The sequence below is a fragment of the Tamandua tetradactyla genome, chromosome 5 (genome assembly GCF_023851605.1).
Source record: "Tamandua tetradactyla isolate mTamTet1 chromosome 5, mTamTet1.pri, whole genome shotgun sequence".
Lineage (NCBI taxonomy): Eukaryota > Metazoa > Chordata > Mammalia > Pilosa > Myrmecophagidae > Tamandua > Tamandua tetradactyla.
The window spans coordinates 20,783,202-20,806,092 of record NC_135331.1 but is presented as its reverse complement, the minus strand read 5'-3'; the positions used below and the strand labels follow the sequence as shown (position 1 = coordinate 20,806,092).

Below are 22,891 nucleotides of genomic sequence, written 5' to 3'. Positions count from 1 at the left end.
ATCACAAGGATCACCAAGAGTTTAAAATATTCTAAACTTGGAATTTTGTTTAAAATGCCTGACAGAAATAAATCATAAATGTCAAAATCTGAGAGAGAAAGGTCAGAAAAGAATGCTCTCTGAGTTACAGTCAACAAGTCTTAATTGTTTAATTTCAAGAAACATTAATAAATTCTTTCTACATAAAGAAAAAAGTGTTAAGAAGGCTATAGCTACAGGCCTTTTGAACAACCTCTAAGTCTGATCTCCTCACTATTCCCTAAAGTGGAACACTTACTAGTGTTTGTAATAAGCCATCCCAATATTTTTCTAAATTTTTAGATATATAAACCCATTTTTAAAACACTATTTTGTGTTTCTTTTTAAACCCCCAAATAATATCACGTTTTGTCTTCTTCTACAACTTCTTTTTATCTTAAAGTTCTAAGCATTAGTTCATGACAGAACTATTTCATTCTTGAATAGGTGTGAAGACTTCATAGCATAAATACAATAATTTAGCCATTTCCTCACTGGCAGGCTTTGTAGGCTGCTTCCACCTTTTTCTTGTTGTTGTTATTTTGAACAGTGCCGCAACAAAGATGCCCAAGCATACAGGGGAATATCTGAAAGATTAAAACTAAAAATAAAAACAGCTGTGTCAGAGGGAAGATCTATCCTGCATTAAGGGCTGCCTTGAGGTTTTTGGAAGCCGACTAGGTATTAAGGACTCAGTATAGCCATTAAGAATGATGAATCAGAGCAGGTCATGGTAGCTCAGTGGTAGAATTCTTGCCTACCATGCCGGAGACCTGGGTTTGCTTCCCAGTGCCTGCCCATGCAAAAAAAAGAAAAAAGATGAATCAAATGGCAAGAATTTGATGTACCTCAGAAATATATCAACTACCTAAATTAAGATTATTTGCCTAAAGACCACACCATGACAAGTAGGTCAGGGTTGGAAATTCAGCTCTAGTGCTTTGCTTTAAGGTCTGTGGCTGACTTCACAATTAAATCTCAATATGATTTACCTACCTGCATGGGACCCTGGACTTCTGCTAAGAGGAGAAAGGGAGAGGGCCCCATGGACCTCAGGGTTGGTGGGACCCAAAGCAGAACTGGAGGAGCAGGTATAGGAATTGAAGGCAGGAAACTGCTGTAGATTCTCAAGGGGAATGTGGACTTCTGGGTCTGTGAAGAAAGACAAAATTTATTTACAGAACTTCTCAAATCTTTTCTAACAGTTGAGGACTGCAAACATGCATACCACACGGGGTCTGGAGGATGCAGACAGAAGCTTTAAAACTCATAGTTGAAATATCTGTCATTCTATAATGTGCCTTTGTTTTAAATATAAAAACGCTGTTTTAACTATTCTTAATAAAAGCTGAGTGATGGAAACGAAATCAGAAAGAAAGATAGACGATAAAGACTGAGATGGTATAATCTAGGATTGCCTAGAGTGTATAATGATAGTGACTAAATGTACAAATTTTAAAAATGTTTTTGCATGAGGAAGAACAGGGAATGTCATTACTGTAGGGTGCTAAAAATAGATGGTAATTAATATTTTAAAATTTCAACTTAGGTGTGAGACTAAAGCAAAAAATGTTTATTTGGTACAAAATTTGTATTTTGACTAGTGCATTTCCTAATATAACTTAAATAGACACCTTAACTGAACACCAAAAGTACATGGAACCTTGAGTAGGACATGAAATTTTGCTAAATCACAGAGTGATTTGAACAATAAATAAAAAAGAATTTGCAAAGTCCCCTTCGGAGAATGGTGAGAACAGGGGAAAAGTCAACCTCCCCAAATTGAATTCTTGATATTCTCACAAGCAGTGTGGACAACCAAAGCTATAGGCTGAGCCCCCAGTCTTGAGGTTTGTTCATATGAAACTTGACCCCACAAAGGATAGGTCAAGTCTACTTAAAATTAGGCCTAATATAGAGCTGTGTTCCAGTAGCAATGCTTCTTGAAGATAATGGTATAATGATATAGCTTTCACAATGTGACTGTGTGACTGTGAAATCCTTGTGCCTAATGCTTCTTTTATCTACCTTATGGACAGATGAGCAAAGCATATGGATTAAAAATAAATAAATAATGGGGGAAGGAAATGTTAAAATAAATTCAGTACACTGAAATGCTACTGATCAATGAAAGGGAGGAGTTAAAGGTTATGGTAAATATTAATTTTTTACTGTTTTCTGTTTATTTCTTTTTCTGAATTGATTAAAATGTTCTAAGAAATGATCATGGGGGGGCCAAGAGGGCAGCTTAGCAATGCGTGAGTTTTAATTCATCCTCCAGAACAACTACTAAATAACCAGAAACAGTACAGAACAGCTCCCGGAGCCATGTCAGTGACCAGACACACAGCGTACCCCAGTCTGGACCAGCTGGACTGGCTGCAAGCCTTCCCAAAACCGTGAGTTCCCCAAGCCGCGGCGGCTGACGCCCGGCGCCCGTCCCCCCAAGGTGGCTTCCCAGAGGGAAAGGAAAGATACTCTAAACCTGATCAAGGCAAAGCTTGCGCATTGGGCTCACGGAAAAAGAGGAAAGGGGAGGAAACAGAGGTTTTACTGGCTGTGTTTCTACGGAGACTTGGCAGCCTCCAGATTCAGCAGCGGGACTTCTCGGGCTGCAACTGCCCCAGGCATAGGCAGAAACAGCCTGCTTTCAGGGCTGTCTCCCACCTGTAACTGACCCAGGGGAGGGGTGAAGCCCAACTCAGGTGGAATCCCTCTCTCAAGGAATTCAGATGCCACAGCTTGGCAATCTGAAGCCATCAAAACCAGCCTGCAACCTCTCCTCCGTCTACACCATGTCGCCAGCAGGGAGAGTCTTCCAAAGTTAAAAGTGCCACAACATCATTTGCTGGTGCGACCCACAGGAAGACGCGTCACATACTGGGCAGAATAAGAAAAACAGAGCCCAGAGACTTCACAGGAAAGTCTTTTAACCTGCTGGATCTCACCCTCAGGGAAAACTGATGCAGGTGACCCCTTCCCCAATAGGAGGCCAGTTAAGTCCGAGAAAACCCGGCTGGAATCTATAATACCTACATAGACCCTCCTAAGGGTGGGGAGGGAAGAGGCACCACACAATCAGGGCAAGAAACAAGAAAACAAGAACTGAAAAATTCTCCTCTGTTAAACAAAACTTAAGCTAAAGGTCCAGATAAAGCTGAACAGAATGTGAAAGAACAGATAGACAACAAATTCATCCAGCAAGAAAACCCTAGATAAAAGAAGTGAAAGCAATCTCCAGAATAAACTAATTAAGGTAATTAAATGCCTAGACACCAGCAAAAAAAAACAGATCACACTAGAAAAATTGAAGATATGACCCAGTCAAAGGAACAAACCAACAACTCAAATGACATACAGTAGCTGAAACAATCAATTCAGAATATATGAACAGACATGGAAAACCTCATCAAAAACCAAATCAATGAATTGAGAGAGGATATAAAGAAGGCAAGGAAAGGATAAAAAGAAGAAACTGAAAGTCTGAAAAAACAAATCACAGAACATATGGGAAAGACACATTAAAAGAGATGAAAAGAACAATGGAAACCTACAATGGTAGATTTTGAGAGACAGAACATAGGATTTCTGAACTGGAGGATGGAACATCTGAAATCCGACAAGATACAGAAACTATAGGAAAAAAAATGGAAAAATATGAGCAGGGACTCAGGGAATTGAAAGACAATATGAAGCTCATGAATATACGTGTTGTGGGTGTCTCAGAAGGAGAAGAGAAGGGAAAAGGAGGAGAAAAACTAATGGAGAAAGTTATCACTGAAAATTTCCCAACTCTTATGAAAGACTTAAAATTACAGATCCAAGAAGTGCAGCGTACCCCAAAGAGAATAGATCCAAATAGACATATTCCAAGACATTTAATAATCAGAATGTCAGAGGTCAAAGAGAAAGAGTGGATCTTGAAAGCAGCAAGAGACAAGCAATCAATCACATACAAGGGAAGCCCAATAAGACTATGTGCAGATCTCTCAGCAGAAACCATGGAGGCGAGAAGACAGTGGGATAATATATTTAAATTATTAAAAGAGAAAAACTGTCCACCAAGAATTCTATATCCAGCAAAATTGTCCTTCAAAAATGAGGGAGAAATTAAAACATTTTCAGACAAAAAATCACCGAGAGAATTTGTGACCAAGAGATCAGCTCTGCAAGAAATACTAAAGGAAACACTAGAGACAGATATGAAGACAGAAGAGAGAGGTGTGGAGAAGAGTGTAGAAAGGAAGACTATGAGTAAAGGTAACAAGAAGGAAAATTAGATATGACATATAAAATCCAAAGGCAAAATAGTAGAAGAAAGTACTACCCATGCAGTAATAACACTGAATGTTAATGGATTAAACTCTCCAATCAAAAGACATTGTCTGGCAGAATGGATTAAAAAACAGGACCCATCTATATGCTGTCTCTACTCAAAGGACATGAGGCCAAGGACACAAATGGACATTTACACACCAATGTTTATAGCAGCATTATTAACAATTACCAAGAGATGGAAACAGCTACAATGTCCATCAACACAGTTGGCTAAACTGTGGTATTTACATACGATAGAATATTATGCAGCTGTAAAACAGAATAAAGTTATGAAGTATGTAACAACATGAATGGACCTTAAGGACATTATGTTGAGTGAGATTAGCTAGAAACAAAAGGCCAAATACTGTATGGTCTCACTGATATGAACTGACATTAGTAAATAAACTTGGAATATTTCCTTGGTAACAGAGACCATTAGGAGATAGAAATAGGGTAAGATATTGGGTAATTGGAGCTGAAGGCATACAGATTGTGCAACAGGACTGAATATAAAAACTCAGAAATGGACAGCACAATATTACCTAACTGTAATACAATTATGTTAAAACACTGACTGAAGCTGAATGTAAGAATGATAGAGGGAGGAGGGCTGGGGCATAAATGAGATCACAAAGAAAGATAGACGATAAAGATTGAGATGGTGTAATCTAGGAATGCCTAGAGTGTATAATGATAGTGACTAAATGTACAAATTTTAAAAATGTTTTTGCATGAGGAAGAACAAAAAGAATGTCATTACTGCAGTGTGCTGAAAATAGATGATACTCAATATTTAAAAATTTCAACTAATGTGTGAGACTAAAGCAAAAAATGTTTATTTGGTACAAATCTATACTTTGACTAGTGCATCTCCTAATACAACTCATGTAGATAGCTTGGTTGAATAACATAAGTACATGGAACTTTGTATAGGACATGAGATTTTGTTGGTTTGTCCACGTGATTTGATCAGTGAGTGGAAAAGTATTTGCAAAGTCCCCTTCGGGAAATGGTGAGAAAGGGGGAAAACTCAACTTCCCCAAGTTGAATTCTTGATATTCTCACAAGCAGTGTGGACAACCAAGCTATAGGCTGAGCCCCTAGTCTTGGGGCTTGTTCATATGAAACTTAACCCCACAGGGTATAGGTCAAGCCTACTTAAAATTAAGCCTAAGAGTCACCCACAAGAGAACCTCTTTTGTTGCTCAGATGTGGCCTCTCTCTCCAGCCAACACAGCAAGCAGACTCACCACCCTTTCCCTGTCTATGTGGGACATGACTACCAGGGGTGTGGATCTTCCTGGCAACATGGGACAGAAATCCCAGAATGAGGTGAGATTCAGCATCAAGGGATTGAGAAAAGCTCTAGAATGAGCTGAGACCCAGCATCAAGTAATTGAGAAAACCTTCTCGACCAAAAGGGGGAGGGAAATGAGACAAAGTGTCAATGGCTGAGAGATTCCAAACAGACTCGAGAGGTTATCCTGGAAGTTATTCTCATGCATTAAGGAGATATCACCTTGTTATCCAAGATGTAATGGAGAGACTGGAGGGAACTGCCTGAAAATGTAGAGCTGTGTTCCAGTAGCCATGTTTCTTGGTGATGATTGTATAATGATATAACTTTCACAGTGTGACTGTGTGATTGTGAAAACCTTGTGTCTGATGCTCCTTTTATCTACGTTGTCAACAGATGAGAGGAACATATGGAATAAAAATAAGTAATGGGGGAACAAGTGTTAAAACAGATTTAGTTTGAAATGCTAGTGATCAATGAAAGGGATCAGGAAGGGTTATGGCCTGTAAAATTTTTTTTTTTCTGTTTGTTATATTTTTCTGTTGTCTTTTTATTTCTTTTTCTGAACTGATGCTAATGTTCTGAGAAATGATCATGATGATGAATATGCAACTACGTGATGATATTGTGAATTGCTGAGTGTATGTGTTGGGAATGTTTGTTTCTTCTAATTTTTTTTAATTAATAAAAAATTAAAAAAAAAAAAGAGCTGAAACAACTAATTGAGAAGGTATGAACAGACATGGAAAACCTCATCAAAAACCAAATCAATGAATTGAGGGAGGATATGAAGAAGGCAAGTAACGAACAAAAAGAAGAAATGGAAAGTCTGAAAAAACAAATCCCGGAACTTATGGGGATGAAAGGTACAGTAGAAGAGATGAAAAAAACAATGGAAACCTACAATGGTAGATTTCAAGAGACAGAAGTTAGGATTAGTGAACTGGAGGACGGAACATCTGAAATTCGACAAGATACAGAAACCATAGGGAAAAAAATGGAAAAACATGAGTAGGGACTCAGGAAACTGAATGATAATATGAAGCGCACAAATATACGTGTTGTGGGTGTCCCGGAAGGAGACGAGTAGGGAAAAGGAGGAGAAAAACTAATGGAAGAAAATTATCACTGAAAATTTTCCAACTCTTATGAAAGACCTAAAATTACAGATCCAAGAAATGCAGTGTACCCCAAAGAGAATAGATCCAAATAGACGTTCTCCAAGACACTTACTAGTCAGAAAGTCCAAGTTCAAAGAGAAAGAGAGGATCTTGAAAGCAGCAAGAGAAAAGCAATCCATCACCTACAAGGGAAACCCAATAAGACTATGTGTAGATTTCTCAGCAGAAACCATGGAAGCAAGAAGACAGTGGGATGATACATTTAAATTACTAAAAGAGAAAAACTGCCAACGAAGAATTCTATACCCAGCAAAACTGTCCTTCAAAAATGAGGGAGAAATTAAAACATTTTCAGACAAAAAATCACTGAGAGAATTTGTGACCAAGAGACCAGCTCTGCAAGAAATACTAAAGGGAGCACTAGAGACAGATACGAAAAGACAGAAGAGAGATGTGGAGAAGAGTGTAGAAAGAAGGAAAATTAGATATGACATATAAAATACAAAAGGCAAAATGGTAGAGGAAAGTACTACCCAAATAGTAATAACACTAAATGTTAATGGATTGAACTCCCCAATCCAAAGACACAGACTGGCAGAATGGATTAAAAAACAGGATCCTTCTATATGCTGTCTAAAGGAAACACAACTTAGACCCAAAGATAAACACAGGTTGAAAGTGAAAGGTTGGGAAAAGATATTTCATTCAAATAACAACCAGAAAAGAGCGGTAGTAGCTGTACTAATATCCAACAAATTAGACTTCAAATGTAAAACAGTTAAAAGAGACTAAGAAGGATACTATGTGCTAATAAAAGGAACAATTCAACATGAAGACATAACAATCATAAATGTTTATGCACCGAACTAGAATGCCCCAAAATACGTGAGGTAAACACCGTAAACACTGAAAAGGGAAATAAACACATCTACCATAATAGTTGGAGACTTCAATTCCCCATTCTCATCAATGGACAGAACATCTAGACAGAGGATTAATAAAGAAACAGAGAATTTGAATATTACAATAAATGAGCTAGACTTAACAGACATTTATAGGACATTACACCCCACAACAGCAGGATACACCTTTTTCTCAAGTGCTCATAGATCATTCTCAAAGATAGACCATATGCTGGGTCACAAAGCAAGTCTCAACAAATTTAAAAAGATTGAAATCATACAAAACACTTTCTCAGATCCTAAGGGAATGAAGTTGGAAATCAATAATATGCAAAGTGTCAGAAAATTCACAAATATGTGGAGGCTCAACAACACACTCTTAAACAACCAGTGGGTCAAGTAAGAAATTACAAGAGAAATCAGTAAATATCTCAAGGCAAATGAAAATGAAAACACAACATATCAAAACTTATGGGATGCAGCAAAGGCAGTGCTAAGAGGGAAATTTTTTGCCCTAAATGCCTATACCAAAAAAGAAGAAAGGGCAAAAATATGGGAATTAACTGTCCACTTGGAAGAACTCGAGAAAGAACAGCAAACTAACCCCAAAGCAAGCAAAAGGAAAGAAATAACAAAGATTAGAGCAGAAATAAATGAAATTGAGAACATGAAAACAATAGAGAAAATCAATAAGACCAGCAGTTGGTTCTATGAGAAAATCAATAAGATTGATGGGGCCTTAGCAAGACTGACAAAAAGAAGAAGAGAGAGGACGCAAATAAATAAGATCAGAAATGGAAGAGGAGACATAACCACTGACCCCACAGAAATAAAGGAGGTAATAACAGGATACTATGAACAACTTTATGCCAATAAATACAACAATGTAGATGGAATGGACAACTTCCCAGAAAGGCATGAACGACCAACTTTGACTCAAGAAGAAATAGATGACCTCAACAAACCAACCACAAGTAAAGAAATTGAATCAGTCATTAAAAAACTTCCCAAAAAGAAAAGTTCAGGACCAGACAGCTTCACATGTGAATTCTACCAAACATTCCAGAAGGAATTAGTACCAATCTTGCTCAAACTCTTCAAAAAAATTGAAGTGGAGGGAAAGCTACCTAATTCATTCTATGAAGTCAAACATTACCCTCATACCAAAACCAGGCAAAGATATTACAAAAAAAGAAAACTACAGACCAATCTCTCTAATGAATACAGATGCAAAAATCCTCAACAAAATTCTAGCAAATCAAATCCAGCAACACATTAAAAGAATTATACATCATGACCAAGTAGGATTCATCCCAGGTATGCAAGGATGGTTCAACATAAGAAAATCAATTAACATAATACACCATATCAACAAATCAAAGCAGAAAAATCACATGATCATCTCAATTGATGCAGAAAAGGCATTTGACAAGATTCAACATCCTTTCCTGTTGAAAACACTTCAAAGGATAGGACTACAAGGGAATTTTCTTAAAATGATAAAGGGAATATATGAAAAACCCACAGCTAATATCGTCCTCAATGGGGAAAAACTGAAAACTTTCCCCCTAATATCAGGAACAAGACAAGGATGTCCACTATCACCACTGTTATTCAACATTGTGTTGGAAGTTCTAGCCAGAGCAATTAGATAAGAAAAAGAAATACAAGGCATCAAAATTGGAAAGGAAGAAGTAAAACAATCACTGTTTGCAGATGATATGATACTGTATGTCGAAAACCCTGAAAAACCCACAGCAAAACTACTAGAGCTAATTAACGAGTACAGCAAAGTGGCACGTTACAAGATCAACAATCAAAAGTCTGTAGTATTTCTATACACTAGTAACGAACAATCTGAGGGGGAAATCAAGAAACGAATTCCATTTACAATGGCAACTAAAAGAATAAAATAATAGGAATAAATTTAACTAAAGAGACAAAAGACCTACACAAAGAAAACTACAAGAAACTGTTAAAAGAAATCACAGAAGACCTAAATAGATGGAAGGGCATACCATGTTCATGGATTGGAAGATTAAATATAGTTAAGATGTCAATTCTACCTAAATTGATTTACAGATTCAACACAATACCAATCAAAATCCCAACAACTTACTTTTCAGAAATAGAAAAACCAATAAGCAAATTTATCTGGAAGGGCAGGGTGCTTCAAATTGCTAAAAGTATCTTGAGGAAAAAAAACGAAGCTGGAGGTCTCACGCTGCCTGACTTTAAGGCATATCATGAAGCCACAGTGGTCAAAACAGCATGGTACTGGCATAAAGACAGATATATCGACCAATGGAATCGAATAGAGTGCTCAGATATAGACCCTCTCATCTATGGACATTTGATCTTTGATAAGGCAGTCAAGCCAACTCACCTGGGACAGAACAGTCTCTTCAATAAATGGTGCCTAGAGAACTGCATCACCATATGCAAAAGAATGAAAGAGGACCTGTATCTCACACCCTATACAAAAGTTAAAATGGATCAAAGATCTAAACATCAGGTCTAAGACCATAAAACAGAGGAAAATGTAGGGAAATATCTTATGAATCTTATAATTGGAGGTGGTTTATAGACCTTACACCTAAAGCAAGAGCACTGAAGAAAGAAAGAAATAAAGGGGAACTCCTCAAAATTAAACACTTTAGTGCATCAAAGAACTTCATCAAGAAAGTAAAAAGACAGCCTACACAATGGGAGACAATATTTGGAAACAACATATCAGATAAAGGTCTAGTATCCAGAATTTATAAAGAGATTGTTCAACTCAACAACAAAAAGACAGCCAATCCAATTACAAAACGGGAAAAAGACTTGAACAGACAACTCGCAGAAGAGGAACTACAAATGGCCAAAAGGCACATGAAGAGCTGTTCAACATCCCTGGCCATTAGAGAAATGCAAATCAAAACCACAATGAGATACCATCTCACACCCACCAGAATGGCCATTATCAACAAAACGGAAAATGACAACTGCTGGAGAGGATGTGGAGGAAGAGGCACACTTATTCACTGCTGGTGGGAATGTCAAATGGTGCAACCGCTGTGGAAGGCAGTTCAGCGGTTACTCAGAAAGCTGAATATAGAATTGCCGTATGACCCAGCAATATCACTGCTAGGTATCTACTCAGAGGACATAGGGCAAAGACACAAACGGACATTTGCACACCAATGTTTATAGCAGCATTATTTACAATTGCAAAGAGATGGAAACAGCCATAATGTCCATCGAAAGATGAGTGGCTAAATAAACTGTAGTATATACATACAATGGAAATTATTATGCACCTTTAAGACAGAATAAAGTTATGAAGTATGTAACAACATGGATGGACCTTGAGAACATTATGCTGAGTGAGATTAGCCAAAAACAAAAGGACAAATAAATTTAAGCAAGGATGTAAACGACTTATACACAGAAGACTATAAAACTTTGCTAAAAGAAATCAAAGAAGACCTAGATAAATAGAAGGACAGTCTATGCCATGGATTGGAAGACTAAATATTATTAAGATGTTAATTTTACCCAAAGTGATTTCCAGATTCAACCCATTCCCAATAAAAATTCCAACAGTCTTCTTACAGAAATGGAAAACTCAATCAACATATTTATTTGGAAAGATAAGGGGCCCCGGATAACCAAAATAGTCTTGGAAAAGAAGAACAAAGTTGAAGGATTTGTACTTCCTGACTTTAAAACTTATTAGAAAGCTACAGTGGTCAAAACAGTATTACAGACCAATGGAAATTAATTGAGAGTTCAAAAATTGACCCTTACACCTATTGGCCAATAGATTTTTTAAAAGACTGCCAAGTACATTCAACTGGGAAAGAATAGTCTCTTCAACAAATGGTGCTGGGAGAACTGGATATCGCTATGTAAAAAAATGAAGCGGACCCCTATCTCACACCATATACAAAAACTAAGTCAAAATGGATCAAAGATCAATGAAAGCGAGGGGTAAGGGGTATGGTAGGATAATCTTTTTTTTTTCTTTCCTGTGTTCATTTTCTTTCTTTTCCTATTGCCTTTTAATTCTTTTTCTGAATTAATGTAAATGTTCTAAGAAATGATGAATATGCAACTAAGTGATGATTCGTGAATTACTGATTATATATATATGTTGATGTTTTATTTGGTTTCTTAATTTTTTTAATTAACAAATTTTTAAAAAATGAATCAAAGATTCTAACAGAACCAGGACTATAAAACTCGTAGAAAAAAAACTAGGAAAGCATCCTCAGGATCTTGTGTTAGACAATAGTTTCTAAGACTTTGCAATCAAAGCACAAGCTATAAAAAAAAATAACAGATAAATGATACCTCATCAAAACTAAAAACTTTTTTGAAAAGGACTTTATCATGAAAGTGAAAAAACAAACTACTCAATGAGAGTAAATTTTTGAGAACTACAGATAAGGATTTAACATGCAGAATGTATAAAGAAATACTACAATTCAAAAGACAACCCAATTAAAAAATGGGCAAAAGACCTGGATAAATATTTCTCCAAAGAGGAAATTAAAATGGCCAAAAAGTGCATGAAGAGATGCTCAACATCATTAGCCATTAGGGAAATGCAAATCAAAACCACAATAAGATACCATTTCATACCCACCAGAAGAGCCAGTATTAAAAAAACAGCAAATGACAAGTGTTGGAGAGGATATGGAAAAACAGAACACTCATTCATTGCCAGCGGAAATGTAAAATGATGCAGCTGCTGTGGAATACAGTTTGGCAATTCCTCAGAAACTTAAGTATAGAATTACCATACGACCCAGCAATCCCACTTCTAGGTATATATCTCAAAGAAGTGAAAGCAGGGACTTGGACAGATATTTGCATACCAGTGTTCTTAGCAGCATTAGTCACAACTGCCAAAAGATGGAAGCAACCCAAGTGTCCATCAATCAATGAATGAAGAAATAAAATGAGTTATATATATACAGTGGGATATTATTCAGCCCAACAATGGACTATAATTGATGGTACAATCTTTAAAAGGTTCTTCCATTAATTGGAACAAATATACCATACTAACGCAAGGTGTTAATAGTGAAGTATATGGGAACTCTGTTTTATGTTTGCAAAGTATGACTTTTCTATAAATCTACAGCTTTTCTAATTTAAAAAAAAAAAAAAAAAAGCAAGCGTGCCTGAACTTACACTTGCCCTGTTTCTTGTTCTCTTCCATCTCAATCCTGCGCTCTCGGCGACGTTCCTCCCGAGCCTTCTTCTGGCGCTGGCGCTTCCTTTTCTCAATGTCATCTGTGGGTTGTGCGGATTGATCAGGTTTTGAGGAGGTAAACCCAGGGCAATCTGGCCACCAACTCCTCCTGGTTGACTAGTAGCTAAGTCCAAACCAGTAAGCCCAGATGGAAGGGTTAAATGAATGAAATGTATCAGGAGGTTTTGAGACTAATGATATAGCACTTCAAGTTTCCTCCCATACTATGTTTCCAGCCATAAGAATCCCTGAGCCCACTACGCAGAGAAGCAAAGAAGGGGTATTCTTACCTGAAAACATCTCTAGGGTTTCCTTAGAAACCACAGGAGGCTGCAGAGCCAGTTCACAGATGCTGAACTCACAGGTGAGTGGCAAATGAGAGAGATATCTATGACGCTGTCGAACATCCTACATTGGAAACAGGGCCAACACTTTAACTAAGACCAGGTCTAACTCTGAGAGCAACCCAAGTATCCAATAGTACCAGTCACAGATAGCACTCTGGCTTAAAAGATTAGTGCTCACGTTATCATCATTTTGAAAAGTCAAACAGAAACTGTCAATTAATCTTTAATGAGGTAGACTAAGCAACCAAAACCCGTTTTGTCTCATGCTGCAAATGAGTTAACTAAGTCTGGTAACAATAACCTAGAGCCTATCAGCATCAGATCTCAGGATTTTCTGAGATCCATAAATGAGAGGGGAGTATGGAGACGATACAAGTACTTGCTAACAAAATATCTCGGAATCACTGACAGAACTAAACAATAACTGAGAAGGAAGAGAAAGTCAATTTCCATACTGAATGAAGCTTAGCCTAAAATAGTAAAAATGAAACCCAATTTAAGTTGTTTTTCTTTTCTATTCTTTTTTCTGTGTATATTTTGATGGAAATTTTATGGTATTCAAAGTCTCTGACTTTGAAGTTTATAACAAATTTTGTGATCAGTATAGAGATAATTCTCTGAAAGGCCAAAATTCACATATGAAAATACAAAAAAATAATTCATAGGTATCTACTAAGCTAAAAATGTACTTCAAGCCTGGATAACCTAGCTTAAAACCTCCAAGTACTTCTCATATTAAGACATTATACTGAAGATTCTGCCCCACCCTATTTTTTTAGACATTTATCCTAAGCAGTAATGAGAAAGAGAAAGAAAAACAAACTCTCCTGTTGCACAGATGTGGCCTCAGTCTCTCTAAGTCCAACTCTGCAAGTAAAATCATTGCCCTCCCCCTTACGTGGGACATAACATACAAGGGTGAATGTCTCCCTGGTGATGTCAGAGAGGACTCCCAGGGATGAATCCAGACCTGGCATGGTAGGATCAAAAATTACATCCTGACCAAATGGGGGAAAAGAAGTGTAATTAATAAAATAACAGTGGCAGAGAAAGTTCAAATAGAGTCGAGAGGCTACTCTGGGGGTTGCTCTTATGCAAGCTTCAGGTAGACCCTACTATCTATCATACCTGCCAACCCCCAACCAGGACGATTCCAGCCAATCCTAAAGAACACCTAGGGCAATATATAAGATTCCACAAGGGTTCCAGGCACTAGAGTAATTTTCCAGAAACCTACAACCTCCAGATGGGTCCCTGGTCCAGATAAGTCCTGAAACCTAACCCAGCCTAACTAATATCAGATAGTTTCATCTCCCTCCCCCACATTAGTGACAGACCCTTTCAAGATCAAAAATTTAGAATTGCCATAGCCCAAACATCCCTAAAGAGAGGTATGGAAGGATTAAAGGTGATGGTGGATTTATACATAGAAGACAGGACTTAACAAATGAATATGAAAGCTGAATCATTACACTGATATCTCTTTGAGTCTCCAGTATTTTAGAACAGCTAGAAGTAAAAACCTAAAATTGTGAAATTGTAACCCCTGTCAAAGTCTGAATATGTTCTACAACTAATAGTGGTGCTGTGCTTTGAAATTTATAGCTTTTCTGTATATATATGTTATTGTTCACAAAAAAGAAGGGGAAAAAAGTCGACTGTGAGGATATAGTATCTAAGCCCTCTAGTCTCTTATATTCTGGAGCAGCTAGAAGGAAAAATATGAGAGGATCATATGGTAGCTCATGACAAACTCTGGGATCTTTCCTGTAAACCACTTTTTGAAGACTGCTTTAAAAACTATTGTTTTCTTATTTTTTTGCTTTGTATATATGTTATTCTATACAATAAAAAAAGTTAAAAAAAAAAACCCACAATGTCAATGAAACTAGGAGATATCTATATTCCTAAACTACAATAAATGAACCAGATATGCACAAAGCAGTGGTAGCTGAAATAAGAGAACCAGGGAAGTATGCCTAGCATGGTAAGGGAGCACCACTGAAATTTCTTAAGTTGAAGCACCATCTCTGGTAAAAATACATTTAAAATACAGAAATGAAAGGCCTTAAAGGTTTATACACCTAGGTTGGCTTGGCCTACCTCAGAAAGATTAGGTTAGTGTCACCTCCCCACCCTCCACTCTTAAACAAAAGGCCTTACCTCAGACATGGAGTAACCAGCTATCTCCACCACAGTTGCTGAAATCTTCTCAGGGCTCTGCTCCAGACTGCCATACTCTCGCACGAGGCAGCGCACATTCACAGGGTGGAGGAACATGTGCTGCCCATCTTCCGCTGAAGACAAGTGGATCTGTCACACAACAGTCTTGGCCAGCCCTTAAGTCAGGGCCCCTCCTTTTTACAGCTAGGCGTGCCTCTCCCTCCCCATGCAGACAGACACTACAGACCCAAGCCCAAAGGATATAGAGGAGATACTTCCTTCAGCTTAGAGAGCTAGAATATCTCTCTGTAGCATCTGGCAACCAGCCCTCCTCCTCAGGAATCCTCACCTTGGTAAAAGTAGTAACAAGGAGAATGGCTCAGGTTTGAGAAGCCTGGCTTGGTGATGGGTTGCTGCTCCCTGGATTTAGTACAAATGATCCCTTCCCCAAGATTGTCATCTGCTAACTCCGAGTCATCACAGGCCTCTGATAACCCCTCAGGCTCTGGTTCAGATGGTGCTTCCTCTTCCTCTACCAGAGGGAGAGCAGAAGGACGAGAAGGAAAATCCAGAGAACAAACTTCTGTGGCTTCTTCATCAAAAGTAGACAGATACTCTAGCACACCCTGTTAGAACAAACTTAGGTCAACAGAAAGTACATGTCCTACATTCACGCTGTGGTTGTTTATCTTAACTACTACATTCATCGGTTTAACATCCCTGGGGAAATAAAACTAATAAGCATACATGAAATACTTTTAATCTTCTTTACTCCCAACAAAGTCCAGGCCTCACAACAGTGCCTACCAGCTAAAAAGCAGCATTTGAGGAATGGCAGCCATTCACTCTTTAACAGGGATACACTAACCTTCCTGGATTGGAAAAGAGGCTCCTTTGCCAAGGGAGCCATCAGCACCAGTTGTTCCAGAGCAGCCACGACACCAGTGACCTCCCCGCTGCTTTCAGCCAATCCTGACAGAGCCTCCTCCCGAGTCTAAAGCCACCAGAGAAAAGACCAAAGAAAGCTAAATTTCCAGAAATACACTTCAGTTTGAGGGGCAAGGGATTAGAATGGCCTCATTCAACAACAGCAAAAGTTAAAAAGTAACAGAACTCGATGGAAAGGGTTTAGGTACTTAAAATCATTAATCTTTAAGAGAAACAGGAAGCACAATGCCTATGTTTCCTTCCCCTGCCCAACCTCCTGGTGAAAGCCTCTAGTACCCACAAAGTTGGTTGTTCTGCTTAGAATCTTTGATAATGACAATAACAACATTGCAAAAAAGTTTCCTGAAGTCTAAGAGCATAGGAAAAGGCAGTTTTTAACAGCGCTCAAAAAGAACCCCAGAGTAAGGAGATAGGATTTTGACCAACTCCTACTGCAACCTGGGCAGCTATCCTTTGCAGTTTTTCTTTTACCTGAAATGGCATTTGAACAAATACTTCTGCACTGTAGAAAGTAAAAAAAAATTAAATACACAGGATCCAGCCCACAGAGGGCTTGGAAGTCAGACAGACAGGAATTCAAATACCAGTTTCACCTCTTATTAATGTATCTTTAAGCAAATTACCTAAACCATGTTTCCATTTCCTCACCTGTGAAAGGGGATAGCTGTAACTACCACATTAGGTTATGAAGCTTAAATGAGATAAATCCAAATATAGTACTTAGCATAGGGCCATCACATGCTAATCATTCAATAAATGAGAGTTTTTAGTGTTCTAATCTACAACAGTGGTTCTCCAAGTATGGTCTGGGGATTAGCATCATCAGAATCACTTTGGAACTTGTTATAATGCAAATTGAGCCTATTAAGGAAACATCGGCATTGTGCTTCCTGTTTCTCTTAAAGATTAATGATTTTAAGTACCTAAACCCTTTCCATCGAGTTCTGTTACTTTTTAACTTTTGCTTGAATGAGGCCATTCTAATCCCTTCAAGGTAGCTTTTTTCTGGGGATGAAAACAGTAATTTAGCATAAATTCCTAGAAAATAATTTAACAAATCCTTCAAGGTAGGACCCAAGTAAAGTTTAAGAATTCCTGTTGTAGAGGATATAGAATATGTAAGGAATTCTATATTTGAGTAATTCTTGCTATCACAAGATTCTCAGCAGGTACTGCTAGGGTCTCCTGGGCTGGCCATAGTCATTTCTCCACAATACTTCTGAAAATATCTCTAAAATTAAATGCCAAATGCTTTCCTAGAAAACAAAAAATCCACCTCGCTTAATTAAGAATACAGTTAATCTTAGAATCTCCATTATCACAATTAATTATAAATTCAATTTAACTTGTTCCTCTCAGCTCCAGAAAAAGCTCTAAAAACCACTAGGTAAGCCCTTCCCTCCCATCACCAAACGGAGCCCAGATCAAAGTGACGTTTTTAGTCATTCCCTGCTTATTATCTTAAATGAGGAGTGGAGGTAACTCATCCCCACCATCCAATATCCTCACCCCCAGCAAAGAGTGTTAAGGTTTCACATCCCTGGTTTTAAGTTTTCAGCATAACATCCACCTCACCTTGAGCTCCTGGATAGCTGCCTCGATAAAGCAGGACTCAGGGGTGTGCTTCTCCTCTGCCAGTTGCTGCTCTAGTGCTACTTTCTCTTCTAGAACCACTCGGTGCAGAATCTGCTCCTTAGAGGCCAGTAGTAGCTTGGAGTACTGGCTGTGCTGTTCATCTAAGAGAAAATCAGCAAAAAATTTTAAAATGCTACATTCACAGCTTGCCATAGTGTGGCTAAATGGAAACTTCAAGGTAGCTTTTTTCTGGGGATGAAAACAGTAATTAAGCATAAATTCCTAGAAAATAATTTAACAATGATCCCAAAAACAAGTTTATAATTCTGAACCCATGAATACAAGAAATTCATCTTAAGAAAATTAGAGTTGCAGTCAAAACTTTAGTCAAACCTTGTTCATTAATTAGCAATAACTGTAATAACAGAAAAACTGAAAACCAGTAAATCTGAATATAAAGGAATGGTTGATGACACGATAGTATGCTCATTAAATAGAATCCTGCAGACCCTAAAATTGTTTTTTTCTCATGGACACTTTTTAAAAACTTTTTTATTATATAACATATATACAAAGCAAAGAAAGAAAAAAGCAACAGTTTTCAAAGCTCTTGTCAACAAGTTATTACAGGTAAAATTTTTTTAAAGAAGTATTTAGTAACATGGAGAAATGCTCACATGTGAAAAAAGCAGATACCAGACCAGAAAATCTAATACCAATCTCAAAACAGTATACATGTACGGTAAAAATTTCTACCATTAACATTTTAGGTCACTTTTTTTTTTAAGTAGTAGTAAAAGTATTGTTTTTCTTTGTATTTTTATAATCACTTTACAATTCACAAGTTCATTTCAGTCAGATTCTTACTGCCTAAGAGGTGTAAAACACCCTTAGCTCCATTCTACACACATCCTAAAATAAAAAACTGATACAACTGCTCAAGGTATGGGAGAACCAGATGGCAGGTCCCATAGGAAAAGTTCTCCAATTCTGGATTCTCAGGCTGTGAGGCTGGGGTTGTTTACTCAGGCAAGCGGGCAGGATAGTTTGCCAGTTGGCCACACATTATTGTGCTACAATCAGGTAGTACTGTGCTATCCATTTCTGAATTTTTACAATCAGCCCTATTGCACAATCTATGTCCTCTCAGTTCCAATTAACCAATATCTACCCTATCTATCTCCTGATGACCTCTTTCTTAACTGAAATTCTCCAAATTCATTCATTAATGTTAGCTCTTATCCATGAGACCATACAGTATTTGCCCTTTTGTTTCTGGCTAATCTCACTCAGCACAACATCCTCAAGGTCCATACATGCTTCATGACTTTATTCTGTCTTACAGTTGCATAACATTCCATCCTATGTATACACCCCAGCTTGTTTAGCCACTCGTCTGTTGATGAACATTTGAACTGTTTCCATCTCTTGGCAATTGTAAATAATATTTGCTACAAATACTGGTGTGCAAATGTCCATTAGTGTCCTTGCCCGCATGTCCTCTGACTAGCTAGCTAGCAATGGTATTGCTGGATCATATGGCAATTCTATACTCAGCTTCCTGAGGAACCGCCAAACTGCCTTCCATAGCAGTTGTACCATTTTACATTCTTGCCAACAGTGGATAAGTGTGCCTCTTTCTCCACATCCTCTCCAGCACTTGTTTTCTGTTTTATTCATAATGGCCATTCTGGTAGGTGTGAGATAATATCTCACTGTGGTTTTGATTTGCATTTACCTAATAGCCAGGGAAGTTGAGCATCTTTTCATATGTCTTTTAGGCATATGTATTTCCTCTTCTGAGAAGTGTCTGTTCATTTCTTTTGCCCTTTTTGTTTTTTTGCTTTTTTGCATGGGCAGGCACATGGGTCTCCAGTATGGCAGGTGAGAACTCTGCCTGCTGAGTCACCATGGCCTGCCCTTTGCCCATTTTTTAATTGGGTTGTTTGCTTTTTTGTTGTTGAGTTGAATAATCTCTATATATTTTGGATACTAGACCCTTATCTGATAAGTTATTTCCAAATATTGTTTCCCATTGTGTAGGATGCCTTTTTACTTGTTTTTTTTTTTTAATTTTTGAAACATATCCATGTACAAACACAAACATTCTTACCATATGATCATTCCATTCTTGTTATATAATCAATAACTCACAATATCATCACATACCTGTATATTCGTCATCATAATTTCTTAGAACATTTGCATCAATTCAGAAAAAATAAAAAGAAAACAGAAAAAAATTCATACATACCATACCCCTTACCCCTCCCTTTCACTGATCACTAACATTTCAATCTACTAAATTTATTTTAACGTTTGTTTCTCCCTATTATTTATTTTTAATCCACATGTTTTATCCGTATGTCCTTTTTACTTTTTTGACAAAGTTCCTTGATGCATAAAAGTGTTCAATTTTGAGGAGTTTCCATTTATCTATTTCTTTCTTTAATACTAGTGCTTTGGTTGTAAGATCTAGGAAACAGCCTCCTATTACAAGTTTTATAAGTTATTTCCCTACGTTTTCTTCTAAAAGTTTTATGGTCTTAACTCTAACGCTTAAGTCTTTGATTCACTTTGAGTTAACTTTTGTGTGAGATATGGATTCTCTTTCACTCTTTTGCATGTGGATACCCAGTTTTCCAAGCATTTACTGAAGAGACTGTTAAGTCCCAGGTGAATTGGCTTGACTGCCTTATCATCACAGTTTGGGTTACTTCTGCATAAAAGGTTGGTTTATTTTATTTCTCCCCATACTTTATGTACTTAAAAAAATTTTATAACAATTAACTTTTAAAAAATTTATTTATTAATTAAAAAAAATTTAACAAACGGACTAAAACATTAACATATATATATAATCAGTAATTCACAATATCATCACTTAGTTGCATATTCATCATTTCTTAGAACATTTGTATCAATTCAGAAAAAGACAACAGAAAAAGAAAAGTTTATACATACCATACCCCTTACCCCTTGCTTTCATTAGTATTTCAGACTAAATTTATTTTAACATTTGTTCCCCCAATTATTTATTTTTATTCCATATGTTCTACTCCTCTGTTGACAAGGTAGATAAAAGGAGCATCAGACACAAGGTTTCCACAATCACACAGTCGCAACAATCATTATCTTTTGAGAACCACCCCAACTTTGGAAAGCCGTTTTCTTACCTTCCCATCCCAGCACCCATCCAGAGAAAACCATTTACAAACTTGAATATATACCCTTCAGACCCTTTTCTGTACATGTTCTTAGAGAAATAAAGGTTTTTATGGTAATATATACCCTACAAATTGTTCTACAATTTCTTTTTTCACTCAATTATGTACTGAAATGTTTTTGAAAGTAAGTATAGTGCTCCATAGTATGATGTACAAGTGCCTTAAGATTAATGCCAATTTCTCAATGTCACATTGTACTGAAAAATCTTTACACATGTCCCTCAGTACAAAGTATTTCTCTGTGATGTTTAAGTATAAATGCTGGATCAAGAGTTGTATTTATTTTAAGTGTTACCAAACTGCCCCCCAAAAGACTGTATCAATTTACATTCCCATCAGGGATGAATATCCATTCCCCAATACCTGCCAAAACCTAGATAGGTTTTGGGGAATGGACACCCCCCAATCTGATGGGTACTTTGCTTGCATATGCAATATTTGGGCAAAATTAAATCTCTGAAAATATGTATAACTTACTCTTATTTCCTGGAAAAGGCCCTGTCACATGCTTAGCCCATTCTCCTACTATACCGTTTATCTTTAGTTTTAAATGTGTAAAGCTTCCCCCAGTCTATCATCTCATCAATTTTAAGGTATCTTATCATATATAAGCTTAATTACTGTATCAATCTTTTCCTTCACAGCATCTATGGTTTCAGTCTGGTTTAAAAATCTAGACATACCTTGAGAACGGGGAGGTAATGCAACTTCCCCAAGTTGATTCTTGATATTCTCACAAGCAGTATGGACAACCAAAGCTATAGGCTGAGCCCCCAGTCTTGGGGTTCGTTCATATGAAACTTAACCCCACAAAGGATAGGTCAAGCCTGCTTAAAATTTAGGCCTAAGAGTCACCCCCAAGAGAGCCTCTTTTGTTGCTCAGATGTGGCCTCTGTCTCCAGCCAACACAACAAGCAATCTCACCACCCTCCCCCTGTCTACGTGGGACATGACTCACAGGGGTGTGGACCTTCCTGGCAACATGGGACAGAAATCCTAGAATGAGCTGAGACTCAGCATCAAGGGATTGAGAAAACTTTCTCGACCAAAAGGGGGAAGAGTGAAATGAGACAAAATGTCAATGGCTGAGAGATTCCAAACAGAGTCGAGGTTATTCTTATGCATGAAGGAGGTATCATCTTGTTATTCAAGATGTAATGGAGAGGCTGGAGGGAACTGCCTGAAATGTAGAGCTGTGTTCCAGTAGCCACGTTTCTTGATGATGATTGTATAATGATACAGCTTTCACAATGTGACTGTGTGATTGTGAAAACATTGTGTCTGATGCTCCTTTTATCTACCTTGTCAACAAACAAGGAGAACATATGGAATAAAAATAAATAATAGGGGAAACAAATGCTAAAATAAATTTAGTTTGAAATGTTAGTGATCAATGAAAGCGAGGGGTAAGGGGTATGGTAGGTATAATCTTTTTTTTTCTTTCCTGTGTTCGTTTTATTTCTTTTTCTATTGTCTTATTTCTTTTTCTGAATTAATGCAAATATTCTAAGAAATGATGAATATGCAACTAAGTGATGATATTGTGAATTTCTGATTATATATGTTGATGTTTTATTTAGTTTATTTTTTTAATAAATAAATAAATTAAAAAAAAGAAAACAAAACAAAAAAATAAGGAATGGGGGAACAAATGCTAAAATAAATTTAGTTTGAAATGCTAGTGATAAATGAAAGTGAGGGGTAAGGGGTATGGTATGTGTAATCTTT

The 22,891-nt window shown here is 37.3% G+C and overlaps 1 protein-coding gene across 5 annotated transcripts in view; it reads right to left on the bottom strand.

Moving 5' to 3' along the window:
• RNF10 (ring finger protein 10) overlaps positions 1-22,891 on the bottom strand; it is a 44,013-nt gene that overhangs the window by 4,827 nt on the left and 16,295 nt on the right. For all 5 annotated transcript variants that reach the window (XM_077160018.1, XM_077160021.1, XM_077160017.1 and 2 more), the window contains exons 7-13: positions 17,937-18,097; positions 16,282-16,407; positions 15,763-16,039; positions 15,414-15,547; positions 13,194-13,311; positions 12,843-12,944; positions 1,015-1,170 (exon numbers count right to left, since the gene is read on the bottom strand). In XM_077160018.1, coding sequence (XP_077016133.1) covers positions 1,015-1,170; positions 12,843-12,944; positions 13,194-13,311; positions 15,414-15,547; positions 15,763-16,039; positions 16,282-16,407; positions 17,937-18,097 — 1,074 coding nt within the window. The remainder of the gene's footprint in view (positions 1-1,014; positions 1,171-12,842; positions 12,945-13,193; positions 13,312-15,413; positions 15,548-15,762; positions 16,040-16,281; positions 16,408-17,936; positions 18,098-22,891) is intronic.